Here is a 23,855-nt window from a genome sequence, read left to right on the forward strand (position 1 = left end):
CCCTTCAAAATTTAAAATTCGTCTTTCCTACAGCTAGTCGCAGTTTTTAGACACTTCACCAAACAGGAGAGCACGAGGCACGATACGTCAGTGGTAAAGCGCTTACCTCTGGCGCGTGGGGTCCGGGTTTGATTCTCGACCAAGTAAGTTTGTGGTGGACAACGTCGTGTCCGTGGATTTTCTCAGGTACTTCTGTTTACATGCACATTCTCATTCCACCAATTCTACCATCATCATTCAGTTGCATTAATCATCCGTCTCCCTTAGAATAAAGCGAATAGTCATGGGGCATTACACTCAAAGATTTCATTTTCACTTCATGAAATAGTACACATAAGGATTTGACTTACCCACTAATTAACTGTGTCTACGGTTTCATCCTTCAACAGCACTATTATTTCAACTGTTGTTACGCTACAAGTTCTACCATAACGGGAGCATGGGGATGTTAATAACGGGTATGCTCATCCAATGGTTTACAAAATAATCAAGATTCCTCTAAACGCTTTCCTGATGTGTTACATCTTCAATAATGCCAAAGAACCTCCCACATCGTCTGCTAGGAAGAATGCTAGCGCAGAACAAATTTTTTTTTACGCAGAATCTCACCTCAGGAACTTATTTCTAGTCATTTGTGAGTCGTAATTTCTGAACCTGTCTCCACAAGCACGGGTTAATATGGAAATTACATCCACTAATATGGAAACAGTGTTCCTAGAGGTATTGTGGCTTGCTCGAAATCTAGTTTGATTATTTTCGAATTCCAGGGATTAATATTATTCTTCCCCAAACTAAAAAATCTCTGATACGTCTAACTATCCTTTGCTGGTCACAGGCCGAAAATTAAAGCAACAATTATTGTCTCGAAGCTATTTGGAATATCTGAGTATATCGTACACAGTAAAAAATGGTTATGTTAATTCAACTCAATTTTAACACAGGGCAGCGGTTCCAGCGTGACTACCACTATGCGGTGTTAGTTCAACACATACCCCACGATGTTGGCGTTTAACACAGGGGTGTGTGTGTTACATCTTTAATACACAACCGGTGTTGAGCCGTGCCGTAAGCGCTAATGAACCACAAAATTACTCCCTCAAATTATGTTAAATCGCCTATATGCGTAATGTGTTCACATTATGATGAGTCTAAAAAAAAGACACTTTAAACAAGTAAAAAACCTACTCTAGTGGCAGGGGGAGGGCACGAACCACCGACCTTTCGATTACTAGCTGCGTGCAACGGAGGCGACGAAGAAAATGTCGCTTGTAGAGGGATAAATGGTTGAAGTCTTTTGAATTTGGCTAATCAGAGTGCTCCTTTAAGCCGCGTATATTCGACGATAACCGTTCGTGATAAGATAAAATCTGCTCGCCATGTAGACCTAATTTTATAGCAAAATGACGACTGTCTATTTACTTTATTTTATAGTTGTTCCATATTCACTTTCAAATGATCGGCGACAGTTGCCATCTAATAAAGTTGATGCGTTTGTTGCTTCTAGTACACAATCCCTTAGAAACAGAAGGAATAAATGCATCAAATGTGGGAGATGAATTTAGAACACCTAAATGACACATGGCTAGCACATCTTGTGCTGTTAGGGTTTCTTCAGAAACATTATGTAAAACAATTGAAAACACATCGCGCAGTTTGTATTTTGAAATTTTGTTAATCGTGTTAACACATAGGCATGTCGTTGAAATAACACAATGATTTTTTACAGTGTATATAATTGGTTACGCCGATTACAACAAATGTTCAGTCCATTACGTTCAAGCATGGCAGGTAAGTTAGTACGTATTTACAGTCTTAGCACTAGTTTCTCATTTTTACATTACTTATGTAGCAACCTTAAAAGATCGATTCAGTTTGCTTTCACCGATAATATGTTAAATATCAATATCTGAAGTATCATACCTTAAACACTGTGGCTCTGGTATATGGTGACAGTTGATTTCTACATGAATGGTTTCATAAGCGTATGTATAGTACAGAAATAACCATAGAAGTAATCATTTCAAACAGTTTACTTCACTCCCTTACTCTATTAAGATTGTTTGTTATTCCTAATGTTAAGTATCTGATTTATTAATAGGCCATTAAGCCCATTTTAGGTTAAATGAAGACTAGATACCTAAAATGGCGGACACAATTATTCTTTCTATCATACTGTATGAGATAAATGGTTAGTTAAAACGGAAGCTAGGAGAAACGATGACAGACGGGTGTAAATAAACGTTCTTTCTTGAATTTAGGAATTTTTTATTTAAAGAATTGTGATACATTCAAGGAATAGAATGTGTTTACTGCTTTCCCGTATATTCTAGTTGGAAGGAGCCAACGATACACCCGAGCTGTTTCCGCCTGTTCTTCAGTATTACCAGTAACTCATAATCTCCTTCCATCATCTTGTAATATTTAGGGTTGATTGATGTTAATTCCATTTCGTAATTATTTATCTTGTAAAGGCCCTGCAATAAACAAACAAACAAAAACGACTAAAAACAAACATTTTAAACAATATTCAACAATATTGATAACGTTTAATAAGAGAGAGGGAGAGAAGGAAAAGAAAATGTGTCTCAAGGTGAGACATATACCCGAGGATAAGAGATGGCGCTGTAAACCAGTGTTGCCAATTTGGGGGAAAAGTCGCTAAATCTAGGGGATTCGATTTCCAGGATAGAGACAAAAAAATTTTTCCGATTAGCAACTTTTTTTGGTGATTTTGAAATAACGATTTGGCGACTTACTTACAAATCTAGCGACTTTTGCGCTGCGAACAACTTGTCATAAAATCAGTAGGGGAAGGCGTTGTACCTGTGAACACTTTTAGAGTCTTCGAAATTTTGGTGCTAATATTCAGCACTTTTTTCCCAATTTTTGTCGTATATTTGAAGTGTCATTTCTTTGCTATCGGATAGAATGATTTTTAAACGTGTTACATAATTACAATAGCTTTTATAAGATAAAATAAGAACAAATCCGTTTTGTTCACAGGTACATTATGGTCGTGTACCGTTGAACAGACCCTCTTGTACCTTTGAACAGTGATAATTACATTGTTTCTGCGGCAATAATATAAAAAGGAGCCACAAATGTTAACAGTTATAAATTGCAACAAAAGGTTTAGCTATAAATAGCTCCCCAGAGTTAAAATTTTATTAATTAAATTAAAAATTGAAGAGAAGTTCTAACAAAAACTTGTGAACAATAAAGTTGAGCACATACAACTCTTAACATTATGTTATATAATAAGGGAATATATAGAAACTACTTAAAATTATAATTAATAAATTTATATCCTAACCTAACCTATATAAAATATATAAATTGTTTTAACTACTTACATTGTGTAGCTTTAAACAGTATTATTTATCGTTCAAAGGTACACGATGCATTAATGTTCATAGGTACAAGAGGGTCACCATTACGAAAAAAGTTCTCCACTGGCTTAAATATTGAACAGAAGTTAAAACTAAAAATATTACTGTATTCACCAATGATTCTACCCCAAGTTTGGACAATAAAATATCACAAGTTGCGAAAACCGAAGAGCACAAAATTCAAAAGGTAACTACAAAAAAATCTTCATTTTGGGGGTGAAAAAATTAAAAGGAACATTACTCGACACAACACTCAGCAAACAACAGTCAAACGCGTTTGTAGTGCTTTTTTTCATTTAATATTTCAAATGAATTTTAATCACTGCACCTAGATAGCTCTGAATTCGAGAAAAGCACAGGTGTTCAAAAGTACATTGTTTCAAAGGTACATTGTTTCAAAGGTACAACGCCTTCCCCTACTATTAACTCCAATCAGTTCAAATATATGTTTATTTTTCTTTTGCTTATTTGAATCAGTGCAGATGTTGACGAACTGGGAAAGTATGTAACATTTATCTCTATATTCCTGCTTTGATTGCTATTCTCTCTTACCTTCTAATGGGGACGAACTACAGCTTTTAATGTCCTTTAGTTTACAGAGCTTCTGTTTAGCCCTTAGGAGCTCTTGGCTTTTTGGGCTATTTTTGAGACTTTCAGTCAAGCAGCTACTGAATCGTCACTATTTATCCTAGGATCATGGTTCATACCTCATTCTCTTCAGAATAGAGCTGGCTTTCAAATGGTACCACTTGCATGCTCATACCATATACCAGAAGCGGGAAAAAATGTCAAAATGAAAATTTCGGAGGGAAGAATTTTTTTCTCGAACTTTGGCCCTCCTGGACCCCCCCTGTGTGATCGTAGCCATCTAAAAAAAATCTGATAAATAGTACTTGGTATACTGAATGTGTGTGCCAAATTTCAAGTTTCTATCTTGAATAGTAATGGCGGGAGAATTTTTATCAGAAATTCCCACAATGCCCCAAATCACCATAAAACACTATGATCTCAGGGAAAAAATTCCTGAGACATCCCTAATTACCCTAGGACTATAATCCGCCAATCATTCTCTTCAGAATAGAACTGTCTTTCAGGCGGTACCATTCACATGTCTCCATCATGTATCTAAGGCGGGAAATTCCTGAAAAAAAAAGGGATTTTTTGGGCAAAATTTCCCTTTTTTCAACTTTTGCCTCTCTGGACCCCCCTGTTTTTACGCAGAAATCGAAAAAAAACTTCTGGTAAATACTGCTCGGTGGACTGAATGTTTGTGCAAAATTTCAATCTTCTACGTGAAAAAATAGGCCCGCCAGAAAAAAATTTCCCTACCATTCCCCACTTTTACCCTATACAGAAGTATATTTGGATAAAAATTCACTGAGACGGCCCTAATTACCCTAGAATAATAATTCGACCGTCGTTCTCTTCAGAATGGAACGGCCTTTCAGACGGTATGACTCACGTGGTCCTATCGTGTATGTGAGGCGGGAAAATGACGAAAAACTGGATTTTTGGGGTAAAAGTATCCCTTTTTTTAACCCTTTGCCCCTCTGGTTCCCCCCCTGTTTTAACACTGACATCGGAACAAAAAATCTGGTAAATACTACTCGGTGGACTGAATGTTTGTGCAAAATTTCAATCTTCTACGTTCAAAAACAAGCCCGCCAAAAATATATATACCGACAATGCCCCATTTTTCCCTATATAGAAGTATATTTTTCAAAAAATCCCTGAGACATCCCTAATTACCCTAGAATAATAATGCGACCGTCATTCTCTTCAGAATGGAACGACCTTTCAGACGGTATGACTCACGTGGTCCTATTATGTATGTGAGGCGGGAAAATGACGACAAACTGGATTTTTGAGGTAAAATATCCCTTTTTTACCCCTCTGGTTCTTCCCCCCTTGTTTTAGCACTGACATCGGAACAAAAAATCTGGTAAATACTACTCGGTGGACTGAATGTTTGTGTAAAATTTCAATCTTCTACGTTCAAAAATAAGCCCGCCAAAAAATAATGAACATAATCTTAAAAAGGGAAAAAATACATTTTAAGATTATGACGTCATCACCTCCCACGTCTGGACGCAGGACGGTCTGAAGCCATACGTAATGTCTTCTACAATGTCTCTGGACTTGAAAAAAAAACCCGGACGAAAAAGCTCAAATAGAAGAGAAATAACGCAACGTACCATGAAAAACGCGTATGGTACAAAATGTACCATAAGATCCCCAAAGGGTTAGAGGCACAAATAATACATTACCGATAGCAAATATATTATCTGCAGAAGCGTGAGTACACCTTTTAGACCAAGACTTTTTCTAGACCTTCAATTTTGCTCGTTTTTCTAAATTCATTTTTGATTTTGTTGAAGGAAAATTGATCATAAATATATAAAAGTGAAATTATTGTTAGTTATATATGAGTCTTTGAGCCTTTCATATACGTTCTTGTAGCGTAGATAGTACTATGGCTGGAATTGATCACGTATCTTATACACACACACACCGACAAACAAACACACACACACACACACACACACACATATATATATATATATATATATATATATATATATATATATATATATATAAGAGGCAAAATTCCACGAAAAATTTTTTAGCGACTCTTCACCCAAAATTGGAGTCATTTCAGCTCCAATTTAGCGACTTTTTGTATCAACTTGTTGGCAACACTGCTGTAAGCACTAAGTATTGGGGAACTTTGCTCTTATTTTTTATTCAATTTTTACTATTTACAATTCATTACTTTGGACAATTTTATTATTTGTTACAATTTTCATATACTATATTTCATTTTCAATATGTTCATGCGCTGCCTATCCTTCTTTATTATTACATTAATAGTGTGATGATTTTATTTAAAACAGGCAAATTCGGCCATCTTGGCTCGTGCCATTTTAGTACATTTTCTTATTTCAAACAATTTATAATTAAAACAAATATAGTGACGTAGTCCACAAGGCCCTAAGGCTGGGACATCCATTATAAATCTCCCGTAAGGGAGGTAACTGAAAGAAAGGGAGAAAAAAAGATATATACCCTATCAATCAATAGATGAAATTCACTGCAAGACTGTCAGTGTAAATTCCTATGCGTAAGTTTCTAGTAAATCAGAATAGATTATTTTTTTTGTTTTATTTATTTATTTTTATTTTACGAACATAATTCCAGACACAGCTGAACGCCAGTTTACACTAGAATATCTGATAAATCTAAGAGATGATCACATAATGCAATAATAATAATAATAATAATAATAATAATAATAATAATAATAATAATAATAATAATAATAATAATAATAATAATAATAATAATAATAATAACGTAAGCATATAGTAATAATATTAATACTAAGTTAACTTAGAATATTAATCATAAAACCAGTTGTAAAATGATTTGAACGAGTCCATTGTCTATAGGCATAGAACTTATTGATTTTTATAATTAATAACTAAAAGACTGTTTCCTACCTTCTTCAAGGGGCAGGAACATTTTGAGGTATCATTGAATAAAGGGCATTCCATATGTTCCTGAAGGTTTGAACACACATCTTGGTATTTGCATGTACCCATTCTCTCGACACAAGGCGTTCTCGATTCATCCTTCCATACCGTTACGTCCATCTAGAAACACAATAACAGGGATATTAATAAATTATGATGAATGTCATTAAAGGTATCTAAATGCAATTACATTCTAAATTTACAAGTGAATTTTACAGCAGAATCATCATGGAATGTGTAGTTCCTTAATTCAAATCCAAGGTTACATAGAAGGACGCGTACTTTATGGTGGCGGCGATGGTTGTCATGCACAGGATAAGTCATTCATCTGGAAAAACTCTTGTAACTTGTATACTAATAAACGAAAATGCTGACATTTGCACAATGAAATTATCGATAGAAAGACACCATTGGACATGCTCCACCAGTGTGTGTCGTATATCCAGCAGAAAGTTTTAACTAACTAACTATGGCCTATGGAACCCGGAGGTTCAATGCCGCGTTCACAAAAGCTCTCCACTGACTTCTATCCTTAGCTAACTGCATCCAGTTTCTACTTTGTATTCCAATCTCTGCGAGATCCATCTTAATATTGTCCTCCCATCTGCGCCTAGGTCTTCCTAATGGTCGTTTTCCGTTTGGTCTTCCAGTTAAGACTTTGAAAGCGTTTCTACTTTCTTTCATTCTAGCTACATGACCTGCCCACCTAAGCCTCCTAGACTTGACGACCCTAACAATTTTGGGTAAACCATATAAATTATGTAGTTCCTCGTTATGAAGTTTCCGCCATTCCCCATTCCCGTTCCTCTTAGGTCCGAATATTCGTCTCAGGATTTTGTTCTCAAATACTTTCAGTCTATGTTCTTCCCTCAGAGTAAGTGACCATGTTTCGTAGGCATACAGAACAACAGGCATGATTATTGTTTTGTATATTTTAAGCTTCGAATTCCTCGACAGAATTCGCGACGACAAGAGATTTTGAACCGAACAGTAACACGAATTCCCTGCTTTAGCAGAAAGTTTTATTTTCACAAATGACACTACGTCAGATTGTTACATATTTTAAATCTATATTGTAATATCCTTGACGTGGTTATATTTATAAACAAGATCATGTGCTCTTCCAGTAGAAGTTGCCACATGAAACAGGCGACAAGAACCTTCATCACCAGTTGGTCATGTGATGCAAGAGAAACAGCAGCGTGACTGCTGCTCAGGAAAAGGCATAAAACTCCAAGCGTCATCTCAAACGACCTTAGTTTTGGCTGGTCAACACCCCTCTTTAGCTTGCCTGGAGCTTTGAAACATCTTAACCTAACCCAAGCCTCCTAGCTTGCGTGGATTTCTGAGAGATTCCTAATCGCAACCACCCAGCTTGCATAGAGCTTCGTGTTTTTCCACCCCGCTGAGCTTGCCTGGTGTTTTGCGGAACTCCAACCTCTCTTTGCTCGCCTGGAGCACAGAGAAATCCTAGCCCACTTCCACTTAGCTTGCGTGGAGCTTTGTGAGGATCCTTCTTTTCGCTGTCTGGGCGTTGGAACACCTACTTACTCTAATTAATTAGTGAGTTCTGTATTGATCTTAGTGATTTTGTGTTATGTTGTTTTAGAACAGAAACTTTTATAGTAAAAGTTGTGGGGGAAAATCGAATGTGTGTGTGTATGTGTGTGTGTGTGTGTGTGTGTGTGTGTGTGAATTGCTCTACCTTCTAACTAAATAGATAATTTTACAATACATTACACGAAAAAAAAGTATTAGGAATTAAGGACGATACAGTATGACAAACATCCAAACTACGGACGCCTCTACAAGAGTAATAACGCAAGAGAGACGAACGGTGTCAGTGCATATTTAAAGTAAATTAGTGTTAATTAAATTCACCATATTTAAGAATATTTTGATATATTTTGAATAAACAGAGAAAAAACTTACGAGAAATTAAACATTTATCTGTTAACAAAATACTTTATTTCAAGAAACAGGTTACATGAATATCACATGTACTCACTTCAATAGATTTTCAATAGACGTAGGAATCATAATGATATTTATAGTAACTTGTATCTTGTGTATTTTCCTACTCTCTTTGTTTCTCTGTTCAATGGTGTAAGACACTTTGCGTCAATAAATAATTTAAATTTTCTGTTAAGTAAAAAATAACTAAATTTTCTAAGAACCGTGTCGCCACGTTTGGCCTAATCCTCGTTTCGCCTAACCAATTATCTGACACTTTTATGACAGATAAATGATAAGATTTGTGTCCGCCATTTTAGGCGAAAAAAGGATCCTCGTTTGGCCTAATCCTCGTTACGCCTAAAATGGCGGACAATAAGAAAAATCGTGGAAATTCAACTAGAGGGAAATTATATAAGATAAAATTCCCTAGTATATAAAGAATTAAGAAATGCAAAATATATAGATTAATATTATATTAACTATTTTCGAGGAGTTGGAATTACCAAAACTCCTTTATGTATTTACTAGGACCATGGATATATACGAATATATATGAGTAGGCGAATAGCAAAACCCGTTAAATTCACATTTTAAAATTTGTGACAAATCGAGAAAAACTGTTTAAACACGTCATAATTGTAAAATAACATTAGAAACTAGAGAACATTAAAAAAATAAGAATAATGTGAGTGTTGGTCTGTCGAAAGCTGTATAATCACACTAGTCTGTGAATTGCGTTATTGAAGAAAATAGTTTGGATTTAACAGGTTTTGCGTACGTAAATGGAAATAATAGCTTTTGCATCTGGACGAGCGGCCATTTTTGTTGAGGCTCAAGATACAAAACCTATCAAAAAGAAAGGAAGTCAGAGTCAGAAATCAGTATTATGTCTACTAAAATATTGGGGGGATATATTATCAACTATACATTGCACAAGATTGGAACAATTAGGTAATTTTGTTCTAAATTGAAAAAAAAAATGGATCCAAATGTGCAAAAAATTGAATTATGTAACCTCCTTTCCATCATCATCTAGTAAATGGAAATCCATATCGTCGTCGTCCTCTGGTGCATCACCATTTTCTCGGTTTTCTATTCCTCAGAAACCTCTTTGTAAAACGTGAGCTTTGAGCTGCTTTCAATCGTCAAACCCTTCGTAACTACAAGCGGAGTTAATTATACCTATCCGTATACAATTCTAAACTGAATGACTATATTTTGGAAGAGTTTGTAACCTTTTATGGACTAACATAGGGTGAATATTAATTTGCCAAATATTCCAATATATGAATTTGAAATATAGCAAAACAAAATGTGCAAATGTTGAGTTTGAGCAAAACAGTGGCAGAAAGAGAATCAGAAACGGTAAATAAGTGGCAAAATTTTTTAAGATGTTGTACCAGAAGTATGTTACAATTTTGAATGATAATTGACACGAGACATTTTAAGAAAGAGGTTCTGCTGAAGCTGAAGAGACCGTTTAGAGAAGAACCTAATCCGACAATGTTCTGTTCAAAGTAAAGAGTTACCCTGAAATACAAAACAAACGACTTTTAACCATAGATAGTCCACTCACCTTGTCTTTTTGGCTTTATTTCGTTTCCAGTTTTTCATGTGTCTTGTACGTTTTCTAGACAATTTTGGTGTTGTCTGATAACAAAATTATGATCATCGCTGCTTAGAGTATCGTTTTCTTTTGATTTTGCGTGCATTTGTCTAGTAATTATTAAAGAAAAGCAAATAAGCACAGAAAAGTTTCACGAACAGTTAGGTTAAGACGTATAGTGTCTTCATTTTCAGTCCAGGGTGCGCGGTGGCTCAGTAGTAGAGCGTTCGCCTCCGGTACTTGAGGTCCCTGGTTCGATCCCAGCTCGCGCCATGTGGACTTTGTGGTGGACAAACACCGTGCTCGTGGGTTTTCTCGGGGTTCTCCCGTTTCCTCCCACCTTCTTCATTCCACTATTCAATTCATTTATCATCACCGTCTCCTTTGGCCTAACCGGCATAATGTGGGACGTAAAACTAAAGATTTCATTTTCCTTTTTTTCAATTTTCAGTTTAAAAAAAATAATAATGAAAGCACACACTTCAAATTCTGCCAAATAAAATTTCGAATGATTTACGAAGAGTTGCAATAAATATTCAGGTTACTAAACTAATCCTATACAGTACGAAACCTCAAATTGTTTGAAATATGGAATTAACCGGGTTTGATTCTGCTTTTCTCATGAGGTTATTTGCAGATTTGGGATTTAACAGATTATGAAACTGAATATGGAAGAGGGATTTAACTGTTTTTGCATCTGTTGCCATGATGGATTTAACAAGTTTTGGTAATTGGCACATATTTCAATCTCAATTTTCAACTAGTTAAAATGGCTTTTTCTACTGAATACTATTTGAAAAGAATAGCTTTCCAACTAAGGTTTCCAGACCAACCACTATCTCATTTTTTTTTTAAGTGAATTTAACGGGTTTTGCCATTGGCCTACTCATATATCCTATATATATCGACACGTTCTCTAACGATCCAAACGATTTATGGTATGGATTCCAAATCTTAAGAATAGATTTCTTCTCAGCTTGAGTCTTCTATTAAAGTAAGAACTAGTACAACTTTCGGTTTCAATATTGATTCCTAAATATTAAAAGTCGTATAGTAAATAATGAGAAATCGTTTTTGATGAGAATTCAGCTTCCGATAAACAGGTTGCATGTCTCACATTATCACTCTATTCCTGCCGTAAGTTATAGATATATTTCCGGTTTCAATATTGAATCTGCATAATTTGGAAATCTACAGTAATTTAATAATGTAAAAAGAAACTCACATGTAAGAGAACAAGGTATAAATGTTTTCATAACTTTGCTTACTGCACCGAACACCGTAAACCTTAGCCAAGACGGACACCCAACTGAATAAGGGGTTCAGCCTAGGGTGACCAAATCGCCAACTAGAAAAAACGGGACATCTTTTATTTCTGGATAGATTGCTTCCCTAAATATATATATATATATATATATATATATAGCTTATCCGTTCTCTCTTTCTGTATCTCTCACAAAAAAAGACAAATTTATACTTTTTCGTTTTAAAACCTATTGAAAAGGTCGTGGAATTAATTAGATAAGTAACTATCAGCAGCTAACAAAAAATGAAATATTTGAAAACATTACTAAAAATATATGAGCGCTCAAATTTGTCACTGACGGGATTTATAATTACTCTCAGCATCGGATTCCAAATCCTTTTATTTGCATTTTCTTACTTTTAAACATTATATCATTTACAACTAGTTTTGTTTTTTACTTTCACTTTTATAGTTCTATACTTCTGGTCACCTTTCTTAAATGGAAGTATGTTACATCTTAGTAGAGATGCAAAAAAGCCGGCTTTTTTGAATCGATGGTTTTTTTCACATAAAAAGCCGGCTTTTTTGGGAAAAAAACGAGAATTTTGGAAATTTTGGCTTTTTTCAACTTCATGATTTTTCTATCTAAATAGCTTTCTTATAGTATATTCTATAGTTAGATAAGAATTCCATGACCTGAATGTGATATTTCGCTCTGAAATTCACCATCAAGATGGATGGAGCACATGTTTTACGAATTAAAGCTAACATGAAGAATGTAGTATTTGAGGGTAATTTTAGAGGCTATTTAACTTTATTTTAACTTTTGAGTTATCGACATCTTTTTTCTTCTCTAGTTTGTCATCCATGTTTCATTTCTAAGAGCTTTTAGTACTCTAGCTTCTAGCGCAAAAGTTAAACTTGCCCGTTTTTCTATTTATCCGTCAAAGCGTACGTTTTTCAATATATGTCAAACCGTACTTCCACATTTCTGTTATACTGTAGCTGTGAAGTGATTTAGCAATAATTTTCCGGACACAACCTTGAATACCAATTTATACAAATAATCAGTAGCGGATTTAGAAAAGTACTTTAGGAGGGTTTTTTCTGATTGTTTCGTTTCCTAAAAAGTCCTAATTTTATTTGGGAAGTTTATGAGTACAGGCATAACTAATATTTCGTTTCGTTTATATGTTTAGCAATAATCTTCCGGATACAACTTTAAAAATCATTTTATACTGAGAATCAGTGGCGGATTTAGAAAAGTATTTTGGGAAGGGTTTCTTACTAATGTTTAGTTTTTTTAAACATTCGTAATTTTTATTTGACGGGAGCTTAAAGTTTATGAGTAAAGGCATAAATAATAGATATTTCGTTTGTTGCAGACATTTCGTAACTTTGGGGAACGGGCTTCAGTCCGAAAGACCGCCCCCCTAACCTTCGCAAAACCGTCACTGCTGGTAATTAGTAATAATAACGATTTAAAAACAATAAAAAAGGAAGTCGCCCAACTCACAGTACACGCACTATTTCTACATTCACAGATGGAATGAAGAAAAGCTTTGACAGAATGGTCGAATGCTGGTTGAATCCCGGACTTCCCAATAGAAGCGCAAAAGCTAATCACTCAGTCATGTTTGTTGTGCAGTTGTATTTAGCTTAACTTAAATATATTCCGTAGTCTTTTTTGGGAAGGGGGAGTTCCGTAATGATATGTTGAATCCCTCTTGTTAAAAATTCAGAAAACTTGAGGATTGGGTAAACTGTGATGATGGTTCTATAAAACTTAACTGTAGAATTTCAAGAATATACAGAACCAAAAGCTCTAGATGTGCAGTCTTTAAGTGTATCATATAAATCTAAGTATTTCTCTTATGTTTTATTTTAATTTTATTTTGTTTCAAAAAGAGGGTATGGAATATTTTGAAGTAAAAATACTACATACTATTTTGCTAGTTATTTGTGTATTCTTTAAAAAGAAGTGTTTACTTTTAGGGTTGGCTGATTTACACCAACTTTTTTTTTTTTAATAACTGGTTTAAACCACAAAAATAAAGAGAATGAAAAATGCGAATCGTGTGAACTTCATGGTAACGTTTCCAGATATCAAACCACCTGCAATAGTTTTATTTCCATTTCACCTTTTAATCAAGGTGTCCCATGTTCAATTCTCGGTCGAACCACAATCCTTCTTTCATGCGTAACCCAAGTAGCGGTTTAGGGGCCGCGGTGGCTCAGTGGTAGAGCGTTCACCTCTGGTGCTAGGGGTCTCGGGTTCAAATCCTGCTCCCGCCAAGTGAACTTTGTGGTGGACAAACACCGTGTGCGTGGATTTTCTCGGGGTTCTCCCGTTTCCTCCCACTTTCTTCATTCCACCATTTCATTCATTACTCATCATCACCGTCTCCTTTAGCCTAACCGGCATAACCGTGGGACGTAAAACTCAAAAATTTCATTTCATTTTTCCAAGTAGCGGTTCGGATGTCAGTTTAAGCGAAAGTCTTCTCCTTGATAACCTCGGTATTTCGTAAGGATGTTAAGCCTAAATATACGAAACAAACCAAATTGTATATTTCTACATGCCTAAATGCGTGTTGTTTTATAAAGAAGCCAATATTGCTTGAATATATTGATAGAAATTGGCAAAATTTATCGATTGCCTACGTAGCTTCCAACATTAGCTTGGATTGGACTTTCAATGATATCTACGTACCGGTACTAAATTTGTAATTTAATACCTCAGATTTAGCGTACTGATTATGGTACGTTGACCTTTAAATTTTACATGCAAAGCAATAACAGGATTTTCCCGTTATTGTCTTACATTTCAAGTAATGACGGGATTTTCCCAATGGCTAGGGCGGGAGATTCTCAACTTAAGAAATTTACTGACCGCACTTCTTTAAGCTTATGGGAGTTCTTCCGGCATAACCCCGCTGTTGTATAATAACATCAAGGCGAAACAAACTTAGGCTATTTCTGTGAATATGTAATATAAATACATAAAGCAAAAAATCTAAGTCAAAAAAGCCTGGTTTAAACAAAAAAAGCCTGGTTTAAACCAAAAAAGCCTGGTTTAAACATCCCCCAAAAAACGGGTTTTTGGCATTTTCAAAAACAACCACGGTTCTTGCCAATTCTGCTTACTTTTGTATATAGGAGGTTAAAAAATTCTTATTATATACATTGGTTAATCCTGTGGAATTCATAATGTAAATATGTTGAAGAAAAATTGTTTGAAATATTTTTTTCGAAATTCATAGTTTATTTTCGATGTTTTATATTATTATCAGCATCAACCAATAATTAAATGATTTTTTGTGTTATAGAGAAGCGATACAAAGTCTGTTTTATCAATTTAAAGCAGTATTTTGAAAAAAGCCCAAAATTTCCGAAGCAAAAAAGCAAAGCAGAAAAAACCGAGTTTTTTCCAAAAAAGCCGTTTTTTTTCCGAGCCCTTGCATCTCTACATCTTAGTCAAATCACGGAAACACTGTACTGTACTGATGACAGCGCCTCAATCTTCCACCGCCCGAAACAGAGAGTAAAAACTGGTTACATTTGTTCTCCATAAGACTTTCAGCCCCTTGCACTGTGGTCTGCGGAGCGGGGAGGCCTAGGAGGGAAAACAGTGCAGCCACCACATCCTATATTGCAAACGTCCTAATGACGTTCCTCAGTAATTAGACATATTCCAATATAATCACATAGCTTAGAAACTAATAATATAAATTAGGAAATTTTAGCGATTCGAAAGGTCTTTTGTACCCAATGTACGTAAATAGGGACGTTTTGGCGTCCCGGGAGAAGTTTTCGGGACACCGGGAATGGTAGTAAAAAAACGGGACAATCCCGTTTCTACGGGACGGTTGGTCACCCTAGTTCAGCCGGATAGTTAGTAGACAACGTTCGCTTCATTGTAGGGACTTCAGAAGCCGATAACCCACGAGGTTACTACTTCTTATTATATATCACTACGGTTAATGTTTTATACTGGCAACAGAATGCCGTGACTGGACCATAAAAACGAGTAGCATGGTGCGATGCAGGGCTGGCAAAAACCGTTTAAAAAAAAAGAAAAGAAAAAAGAAAGAAAGAAACAATAAACCCCTTTTTTGTTTTTTACCCGGTATTTTTTGAGTTTAAACCAGGTTTTTTGTTTAAATAATTTGCTGTATGTATTTATATCACATATGGAGAGAAATAAGTTTGTTTCATCTTGGTGTTATTATGCAACAACCGGGTTATGCTGGAAGAGGTCACATAAGCTTAAAGCGGAATCAAACCGCTTCTCGGCTTACATCCGAGAGAAATTGTCCTCCATTTGAACCCGAAACCGGGACTAATTGAAAGAAGAACTAATTTAGTCCAAGTTAGTCCATTACGACTTTTATTAGTCCAAGATAGAGAAATACAACGAGAAGAAGAATAAATAGACTTAATTTGCATATCTGTCAGAAAAGTGAATAAAGATACGAATTATTTGAGTCCACTTGGGCTCTGACCCATTTATACATAAATAAATACCAAAGATACTTCTGATTTCAATAAATACCTCTCGTGGAATTTGTATGAGCCCTCCTTTCCCCAAAAAACTACAGCATTTCGATGTATTTTATCAATAGTAAACATTATTAAAACGAAACAATATTTAGAATTTTTCTTTGATTGAAATTGCATAACAATAATAAAAAACTATAAAAAAATCACAAAGGAAGCATTCATAAACTTATTTAAAAAATACAAAAGTTGCTTTTGTAGTATAATCTTTTTTAGTAATGAATGGGAAATATAGGTCTGAATATAATACGAATAATATACGGGAGTGAAACGTGATAACCCATAAATGTATGTTCAAGATTTTACGAACACTTACACTTTTACGAACATTTTTCGTTTTTTTGGTTTTAACCAGCTTTTTTTTTTTTTTTTTTTTTTTTTTAACAGCTGGTTTAAACCAGCAAACCCTGGTGCGATGAATCTCGATTTCAATCTCATCACGCTGATAGTGATCTATAATTTGGTGCCAGCCCAACGAAATCACGTCAGGTTGGAATTGTACAAGATAACAGAGGCCATGTTGATTTATAGTGTTTTTCTGTAAGCAATGTTTTGGACCTTTGGTACCTACTATTCACCCTTATTGTATCGAAGTACGAAGATCACCAGAGTCAACTATATCTTTATTTCTGTCATACGAGTGGAAATGGAGTGTACCAGCAGGATAACCAGATCGTAACAGATCCCGGTTGGCCATCATCTGTTTGGAGGAGCATTCAAATTCTTCCTGCTGAAACAACCACCGAGAAGCCCGGATTTTAATCTCATTGTGCATCTCAGAGACTTATGCTATGGACATTCCCCATAGTATGTGAAACGAGTGGAAATTCAACTCAAAAGTTGTAATTTCAAAAGTAAGAATAAGAAATGAAATATATTTTTCATCTTTCTTTGTCAGTAACACATTGAGATGTTTGAATTGTGGAATTATCCAAAGAGCAATTTGTCAGCGGACGATTTGTCACAAATCACTCATTACGATCACAGTTGTCCATTGTTAAGTTATGAGCAAATTTAAGGATCTTTTGTTAGATCTAGCTCAAAATAGTTACAAATTTCATACGAATTGTAATTACAATAGAATCACAATCGGATGTCTTATAATGCATTAACGTTTCAAAAAAGCGTTGAAACTGGAATGAAATCGTCTGAAAGATTAGCAAAACCTACAATAAAATAACTTTAGCATCTACATAAGAAGAAACACACAAACTATATTTCCTTTAACGTACCGATTAGCAGTACCATTTGACAATATCAGATATTTGGAAACAAACTGCAAACTAAAAGTTACTTTTGAACAGCACTCACCTTTAAACAAAATTAATAACAGATGTAACTTTATGTGTTTCTCTCATCTCAAATATAGTCACTATACACCCTGTGGGGGCATTAATATTCTCAAAATGGAACGGAAAAATAACTGTACAATTGTCGAAATATTTTTCCGAAAGCAAATAGTCCTATTACAAATTAGTTATGGGAAAACTAATTTGTATTTCTCAGTTCTTCGCATAGTAGGGAATATTTTTGTTTTCGAAAAATATCCCTCCAGTTTTATCTCCACGATTTTTTTATAGTCCACCATTTTAGGCCAAACGAGGATTAGGCCAAACGAGTATCCTTATTTCGCCTAAAATGGCGGACATAAAGCTTATCTTTTATCTGTCATAAAAGTGTCAGATAATTGGCTAGGCGAAACGAGGATTAGGCCAAACGATGCAAGATCCTAAGAACATACAGGGTGGCCACAACCCGTTACCCTTTCATAAATGCTAATGTAAGTTTTCCCGTAACTCCTTGATAAATGCTAAAATGTTTTTCATTGTTTCAGATAGAGTGAACGATATCTGATACTTCCAGTTACAATATTGAAGAACATGTTATTGCAAGTCGTTGCGTGCATGAGAGAAATCACACAGGCTATGGGAGTTCATAAAGGGCATCGTGGCACAAAACCGTTACGATACCACTGCCGAATTGACAGAAGCTGTGAAACAAGCTTTTACTGAAGCTTCATCGGCAATGCTCCGCAAAATGCTGCACAGAACCTCGCGGCGTATTATCATTTGCTATGAGTATGACGGTCGACACAATGATCCTTTGGACACTTAATGATTCCTATCTTAATAAAATTCCTCGAAAGCATTGTTGTTAATGTCATTTACTTCTTTCCGTGTAGTTATTTATGAACGTTTAGGTTATGATGGTTTATGTTACTTATTTTCAGTGGTAATAGGACTTTTAGTACTGCGGATTAGCTAACCTATTGTGCACTTTTTGATAAAAGCACCAAATTTGGCACAGAGGTAGACAGATATAACATGAACAAATTTGGATGTGGAGCCATCGGCCAACTGACCCCTGGCGGCCGTGGTAGCCATTTTTCAAAATGGCCGCCATTGGACACCCGAAAGACAACATGAATTAGATAAAGTTTGTTGCTGAATGTTTTAGTGAATGTTTTGAATAAAAACTTGTCGTCTTGTAAGATATACAGGCGCAACATCTACAACAGTAATACATAACCCTTTCATTCCCATTGCATAACTATAGATACGACCACAATTTTGGAAAAATTATAAAAAAAACTTTCCCGGAGTGTCACTTGAGATACGATATTATCGGAGTGTAAATTTTGCTGCTTTTATCAGAAAGTGCATAATATGTTGAAATATCCAGCTAAATACCGGACTGTTTTAAACAATCACTAATTTGAGCTAGCTTTGAAATTTCGAAAGATGCTGCTTTTTAATACTAATTTACATATTTACTCATTCTTCTTTCTGTTTCCAGAACAATGTCGAATGTCTTCAATTCGTGAAGCCTCGTGGTGAAGAAGCAGAAACAGTACAGTCTAACTTTGGCGGAACAGCAAGAACAGAGGCAGACTGGTTATGCTTCATACCTGTATGTCAAGAAGTGAAGCAAGAATCGCTAATATGTCCATCCAGGAATACACGTAAAGACAAGGGGAGCAGCTACAGCATTCTCGCAGGATATCTGAAAAGGTTCAATGACCTGGAGCTTCTCCCGAAATCATTTCTTTTTAGCCGACTAGATGAAGGAAGTGGCGTTGAAGCAGCATTATTTGCAAACAATGCACGATACCATAAAACCTGCATGCTGAAGTATAACAAAACGAAGTTAGAGAGAGCAGATAAGAGGCAGCTGAAAATAGGCGAAGATGACGAAGTACAGAAAGCTGCTGACCACAAGCGAAAATGCAGTCTGTCACGACAATCAAGTACTGAGCCTAAACAACGAGAAGTGAAATGTTTCTTTTGCGAAGAAATTACTGGTCGTGCCCCTTTTCATGTAGCTGCGATATTCATACTGGACTCACGTGTCAGGTCGTGTGCAATAATTTTGGGCGATATAAACCTACAGATGAAACTTAACGTTGGGGACATGATTGCACAGGATGCGAAGTACCACCGCAATTGTTTCGTGAATATGTAAAACCCCGTTCGGAAAATTAAGGAAATGTTTCGTAAAAGTTCAAATGATGAACAAGCAATAGAAGGGCTTGCCTTTGCACAACTTGTTGTGTTTATTGAAGAAGTTTTAGCGGAAGGCGAGACGGCTCCGGTTTTTAAACTTGCAGACCTGGGCCAGTTATATGTTTCGTGGATGGAACAAATGTTGGGAATCAAGTATGAAGGCAGAGTGCACACGACCCGTCTTAAACAGAGACTGCTTGATTACTTTCCTAACATGTGTGTACAGCATCAGATGCGCGATGTCCTGCTTGCATTTAATGAAGACCTTGGCGATGCCTTGGCAAAGGCTTGTGAACTGGATACAGATACTGATGCTGTTCATCTGGCGCGCGCTGCCCAAATTGTGCGACGCCACATCTCCGGAGATGACAATGTGTTTAACGAATTTCCTCCAGAATGTCAACAGGATTCCGCGCCATCCGTGTTGCTTGCCCTAGTCACTATGATCTTGGAAGGATCAAGTATCAAAGACCGTAGAGAAAGCACTACACTAGCATCACTATCAGCCAACTCCTCAAATTCAGTTGTGCGAAGCACCGAAGAGTCGACATAGGCAGTACGTCTCAACCAGTCCGGCACGCCACCACGCAGGAGACGCCACTTCCCATTTATATCGGACTCATGCTACATGCACACACTCGTAAAAGGGAGCTAGCCGACAAGTTGTCACACATGGGAATTTCTATTTCCTACGACCGAGTCCTGTCCCTCTCCGCACAGTTGGGGAACAGGGCCTGCCGCCTCTACCATCAGAAGTAAGTAGTCTGCCCTCCCAAGATGAGAGGCAAAGTTTTCACCACAGCCGCAGTAGACAACATTGACCATAATCCAAGTTCTACGACCTCAAAACAGTCATTTCATGGGACTGCTATTTCGCTGGTGCAACATCCTGCCTTCCATGGAGCCGGTGTTGACCGCTACATCAGTATCCTCGGAGGGTCGAACGAAAGAGGCCTCAAATCAGTTGACCAATTGCCACAATATTATACAGACGTTCCATCCATCATCAGCAGTATCAAGAACACGCAGGTACCGGTTACCAACGTGACATCCTTGAGAGGCAACAGCGGCCTAAAGCAACATATTGAAACAGAGTGTCTTTGGCTACAACACACCCAATTAGCCGTAAAAGGAAGTTTTCCATTAGAAAACACTTCATGGGCTGCATACCACACAAGTCTACAGTCCAGTAACACAAGTCGGGCTATTTGCCCCATTTTACTACTACTATTCTTCCTGGAGAGTGCCCACACCGTCGCTATGATCAAGCACTCTATGGATGTCGTCAGGAACGCAGTGGAATATCTTAACCCTGACCAGATTCCAGTGCTTACATTCGATCAACCGCTTTTTGCACTGGCAAAGCAAATCCAATGGAAATGGTCACATGTATACGGTGAAGAGAAGTTTGTCATCTTCTTCGGAGGTCTTCATATCGAGATGGCAGCGCTGAAAACCATTGGTGAGTTGTTGCGAGGAAGCGAATGGGTGCAAGCACTGGTTGAGGCAGAGACCACCAGTGCCGGGACTGCGGATTCCTTCCTGCGGGCATCACATGTCGCTCGAACCTGGAGAGCGCATCAAGTAACAGCAGCAGCTCTCTTCACCCTGCACCAGAACGCATACAACCACTACATTGACCAGTTGCGTGACGCCAGCACCAAGCAGCTTGAGTTCGCAGAGTGGTGCCAGCAAAAGGCGGAGACTTGCCCCAAGGTCCACTACTGGGCAACTGTACTGGAATTGGAACTGACGATCTTAGTGTACGTGTGCTCTCTGCACCAAGCATCGTTTGCTATGTACGTCGATGCCCTTAAAGAACTAGCAGTGTGGTTCCATGCCTTGGATCACACCAACTACGCGCGCTGGATTCCTGTGCATCTGCGAGATATGGCGGAACTTCCGACTAAACACCCTAAAATCGCCGATGAATTCCTCGCAGGGAATTTCACAGTCCCAAAAACGACTAGGCCGTTCTCCGCCATCCCTATCGATCAGGCCCACGAACAGAACATTGCAGCCATAAAAGGAGACGGTGCAGCAGGTCTGAATGACAATCCCAGCGCAATGCAACGGTAGATGGTGGCCGGACCAGAGGTTGCCAGGCTCATCGAAGAGTTCCAGGACTCTAACCAAGAACGATCAAAAGACACAAAGCATCATGACGAGACAGCGAGTGTGCAAACTGCTTTCCAAAAAGATGTACAGTCAATGATCAAAGTGATGGAAGACTTTGGGAATCCATTTGAAGAGGATAGTCAAGATCTGTTGGTACTTGACACCAAGGAGATCGCGCCATGTCGAGCTGTAGACGACCTCCGTCGTGTATATAAAGTGGGACAAGTGCAGTTTGACAAATTTGTCAAGGAACGCCTGGTGGAGAGAATGAAACCTATACATGATCCTATCAAAAGAAACAATATCAAAATATTTGGTCAGCCTACAACAAAAACTCAAGCAAAGGACAAGCAGCAAATGAAATCCCTCAGAAACGACGTGAAACTCTTCTCTCGTCTGTATATCGGATGCCAGAACCGGGATGGAAATCTAGACGAATTCTTCAAACATGAAAAACAAGCTTTCCCTCCTGCACGGACGGCGGTGGCATCCAGTTTGTTGTAAAGAGTGATCTTTTAGTTGTCTAGAAGACTTCAGTCAGCCTAGGTCTGAAGTTCCTCCAACAAGCTGCATTGTCCTAGATGGAGCAATCATCATTCAGTTGCTGAAGCCTGCTACGGCAAAATCCTTCTAAGAATATGCCCAGCAAGTTTTTGTGCCTCATATACTCTCAAAATTTCATTAAGCCACGCGACTGGACCTGGTGTGGGACCGCTACATAAGAAACTCGTTGAAAGGTGCAGCAAGTGCCAAGCGGGGAAAAGGGGTGAGAAAACGAGTGGTTAGTAATTGAAGTATACCCGGGAACTTGGTCAGCTTCCTGAGAGTCGACGAAAACAAGGCAGAGCTGTTCATCTTCCTCTCTGACATCCTCTACGACTCATTCCAGCTTGAAGATAAGGAGTTGCTCATCACTAAAGGAGATGATGTCTTGAGAAAGTCAGCGTTTTTGGATACTTCAGCCCTGGCACCTTGCAACCACGAAGAGCCCGATACCCATATTATGTTGCATGCCGCCCACGCTGCTCACAATGGTCACAAGAAGATCCTCATCTGCACAGTAGACACTGATATTGTTGTCCTGGCGGTGGCTCTGGCACGCACCTTGAATGAGGAAACTGAAGTGTGGGTATCCTTCGGCTCGGGGAAGACTTTCCGCTGTTCGGCAGCCCATGAAATTGCTCGGGCTCTGGGTCCTGAAAAAACTCAGGCACTACCAATGTTTCATGCTTTGACGGGCTGCGTCACGGTCTCCTGCTTCGTCGGACGTGGAAAGAAGACAGCATGGACAGTGGTTTCTGAGCTCACGCAGACGCTCACTCTTCTCTCCACTGCACCAGATAGTATTAATGAAGACGCCATACATATAATTGAAAGGTTCATCATACTGCTTTATGACAGAACAAGCACAGAAACGGACATTGACAAGGCACGTCGCAAACTGTTTGCAAAGAAAAACAACGTCCAGCTGATCCCACCGACAAGAGCACCCCTGGAGCATCACGTCCGAAGAGCAGTATATCAGGGCGGACATATCTGGGGTCAGACCATGGTTCCTGCACCAACACTGCCATCACCAACCAACTGGAGTTGGATCAAGATCAGCGGCGTGTATGAACCTCTATGGACAATGCAACCTGAAGCATCCAAGATCTGCTGGGAGCTCGTCTCTTGCAAATGCCGACTGCATGAAAAAGTGCAAGTGCAAAAAGGTCAGTCTGGAATGCACATCACTGTGTGCTTGCGACGGGGAATGCTCTGAAATGTAAAATTATGAACTAAATATATATAACTTACAAATTATCTGGCATACTTTTCTTCTAAACATCTATTAAAACCTTCAGCAACAAACTTTATCTAACTTCTGTTGTCTTTCGTGTGTCCAATGGCGGCGATATTGAAAAATGGCCACCACGGCCGCCAGGAGTCAGTTGGCCGATGGCT

General features: G+C 37.6%; 1 protein-coding gene across 2 annotated transcripts in view; it reads right to left on the bottom strand.

Annotated features, from left to right (window-relative positions):
- Positions 1-2,255: 2,255 nt before the first annotated feature.
- LOC145670546 (ganglioside GM2 activator-like) overlaps positions 2,256-23,855 on the bottom strand; it is a 31,405-nt gene continuing 9,805 nt past the window's right edge. For both annotated transcript variants that reach the window (XM_081739350.1, XM_081739351.1), the window contains exons 3-4: positions 6,890-7,042; positions 2,256-2,474 (exon numbers count right to left, since the gene is read on the bottom strand). In XM_081739350.1, coding sequence (XP_081595476.1) covers positions 2,307-2,474; positions 6,890-7,042 — 321 coding nt within the window. In that variant the 3' untranslated portion in view covers positions 2,256-2,306. The remainder of the gene's footprint in view (positions 2,475-6,889; positions 7,043-23,855) is intronic.

Source organism: Thermobia domestica, chromosome 14, assembly GCF_964235325.1.
Source record: "Thermobia domestica chromosome 14, izTheDome1.hap1.1, whole genome shotgun sequence".
Taxonomy (NCBI): Eukaryota; Metazoa; Arthropoda; class Insecta; order Zygentoma; family Lepismatidae; genus Thermobia; species Thermobia domestica.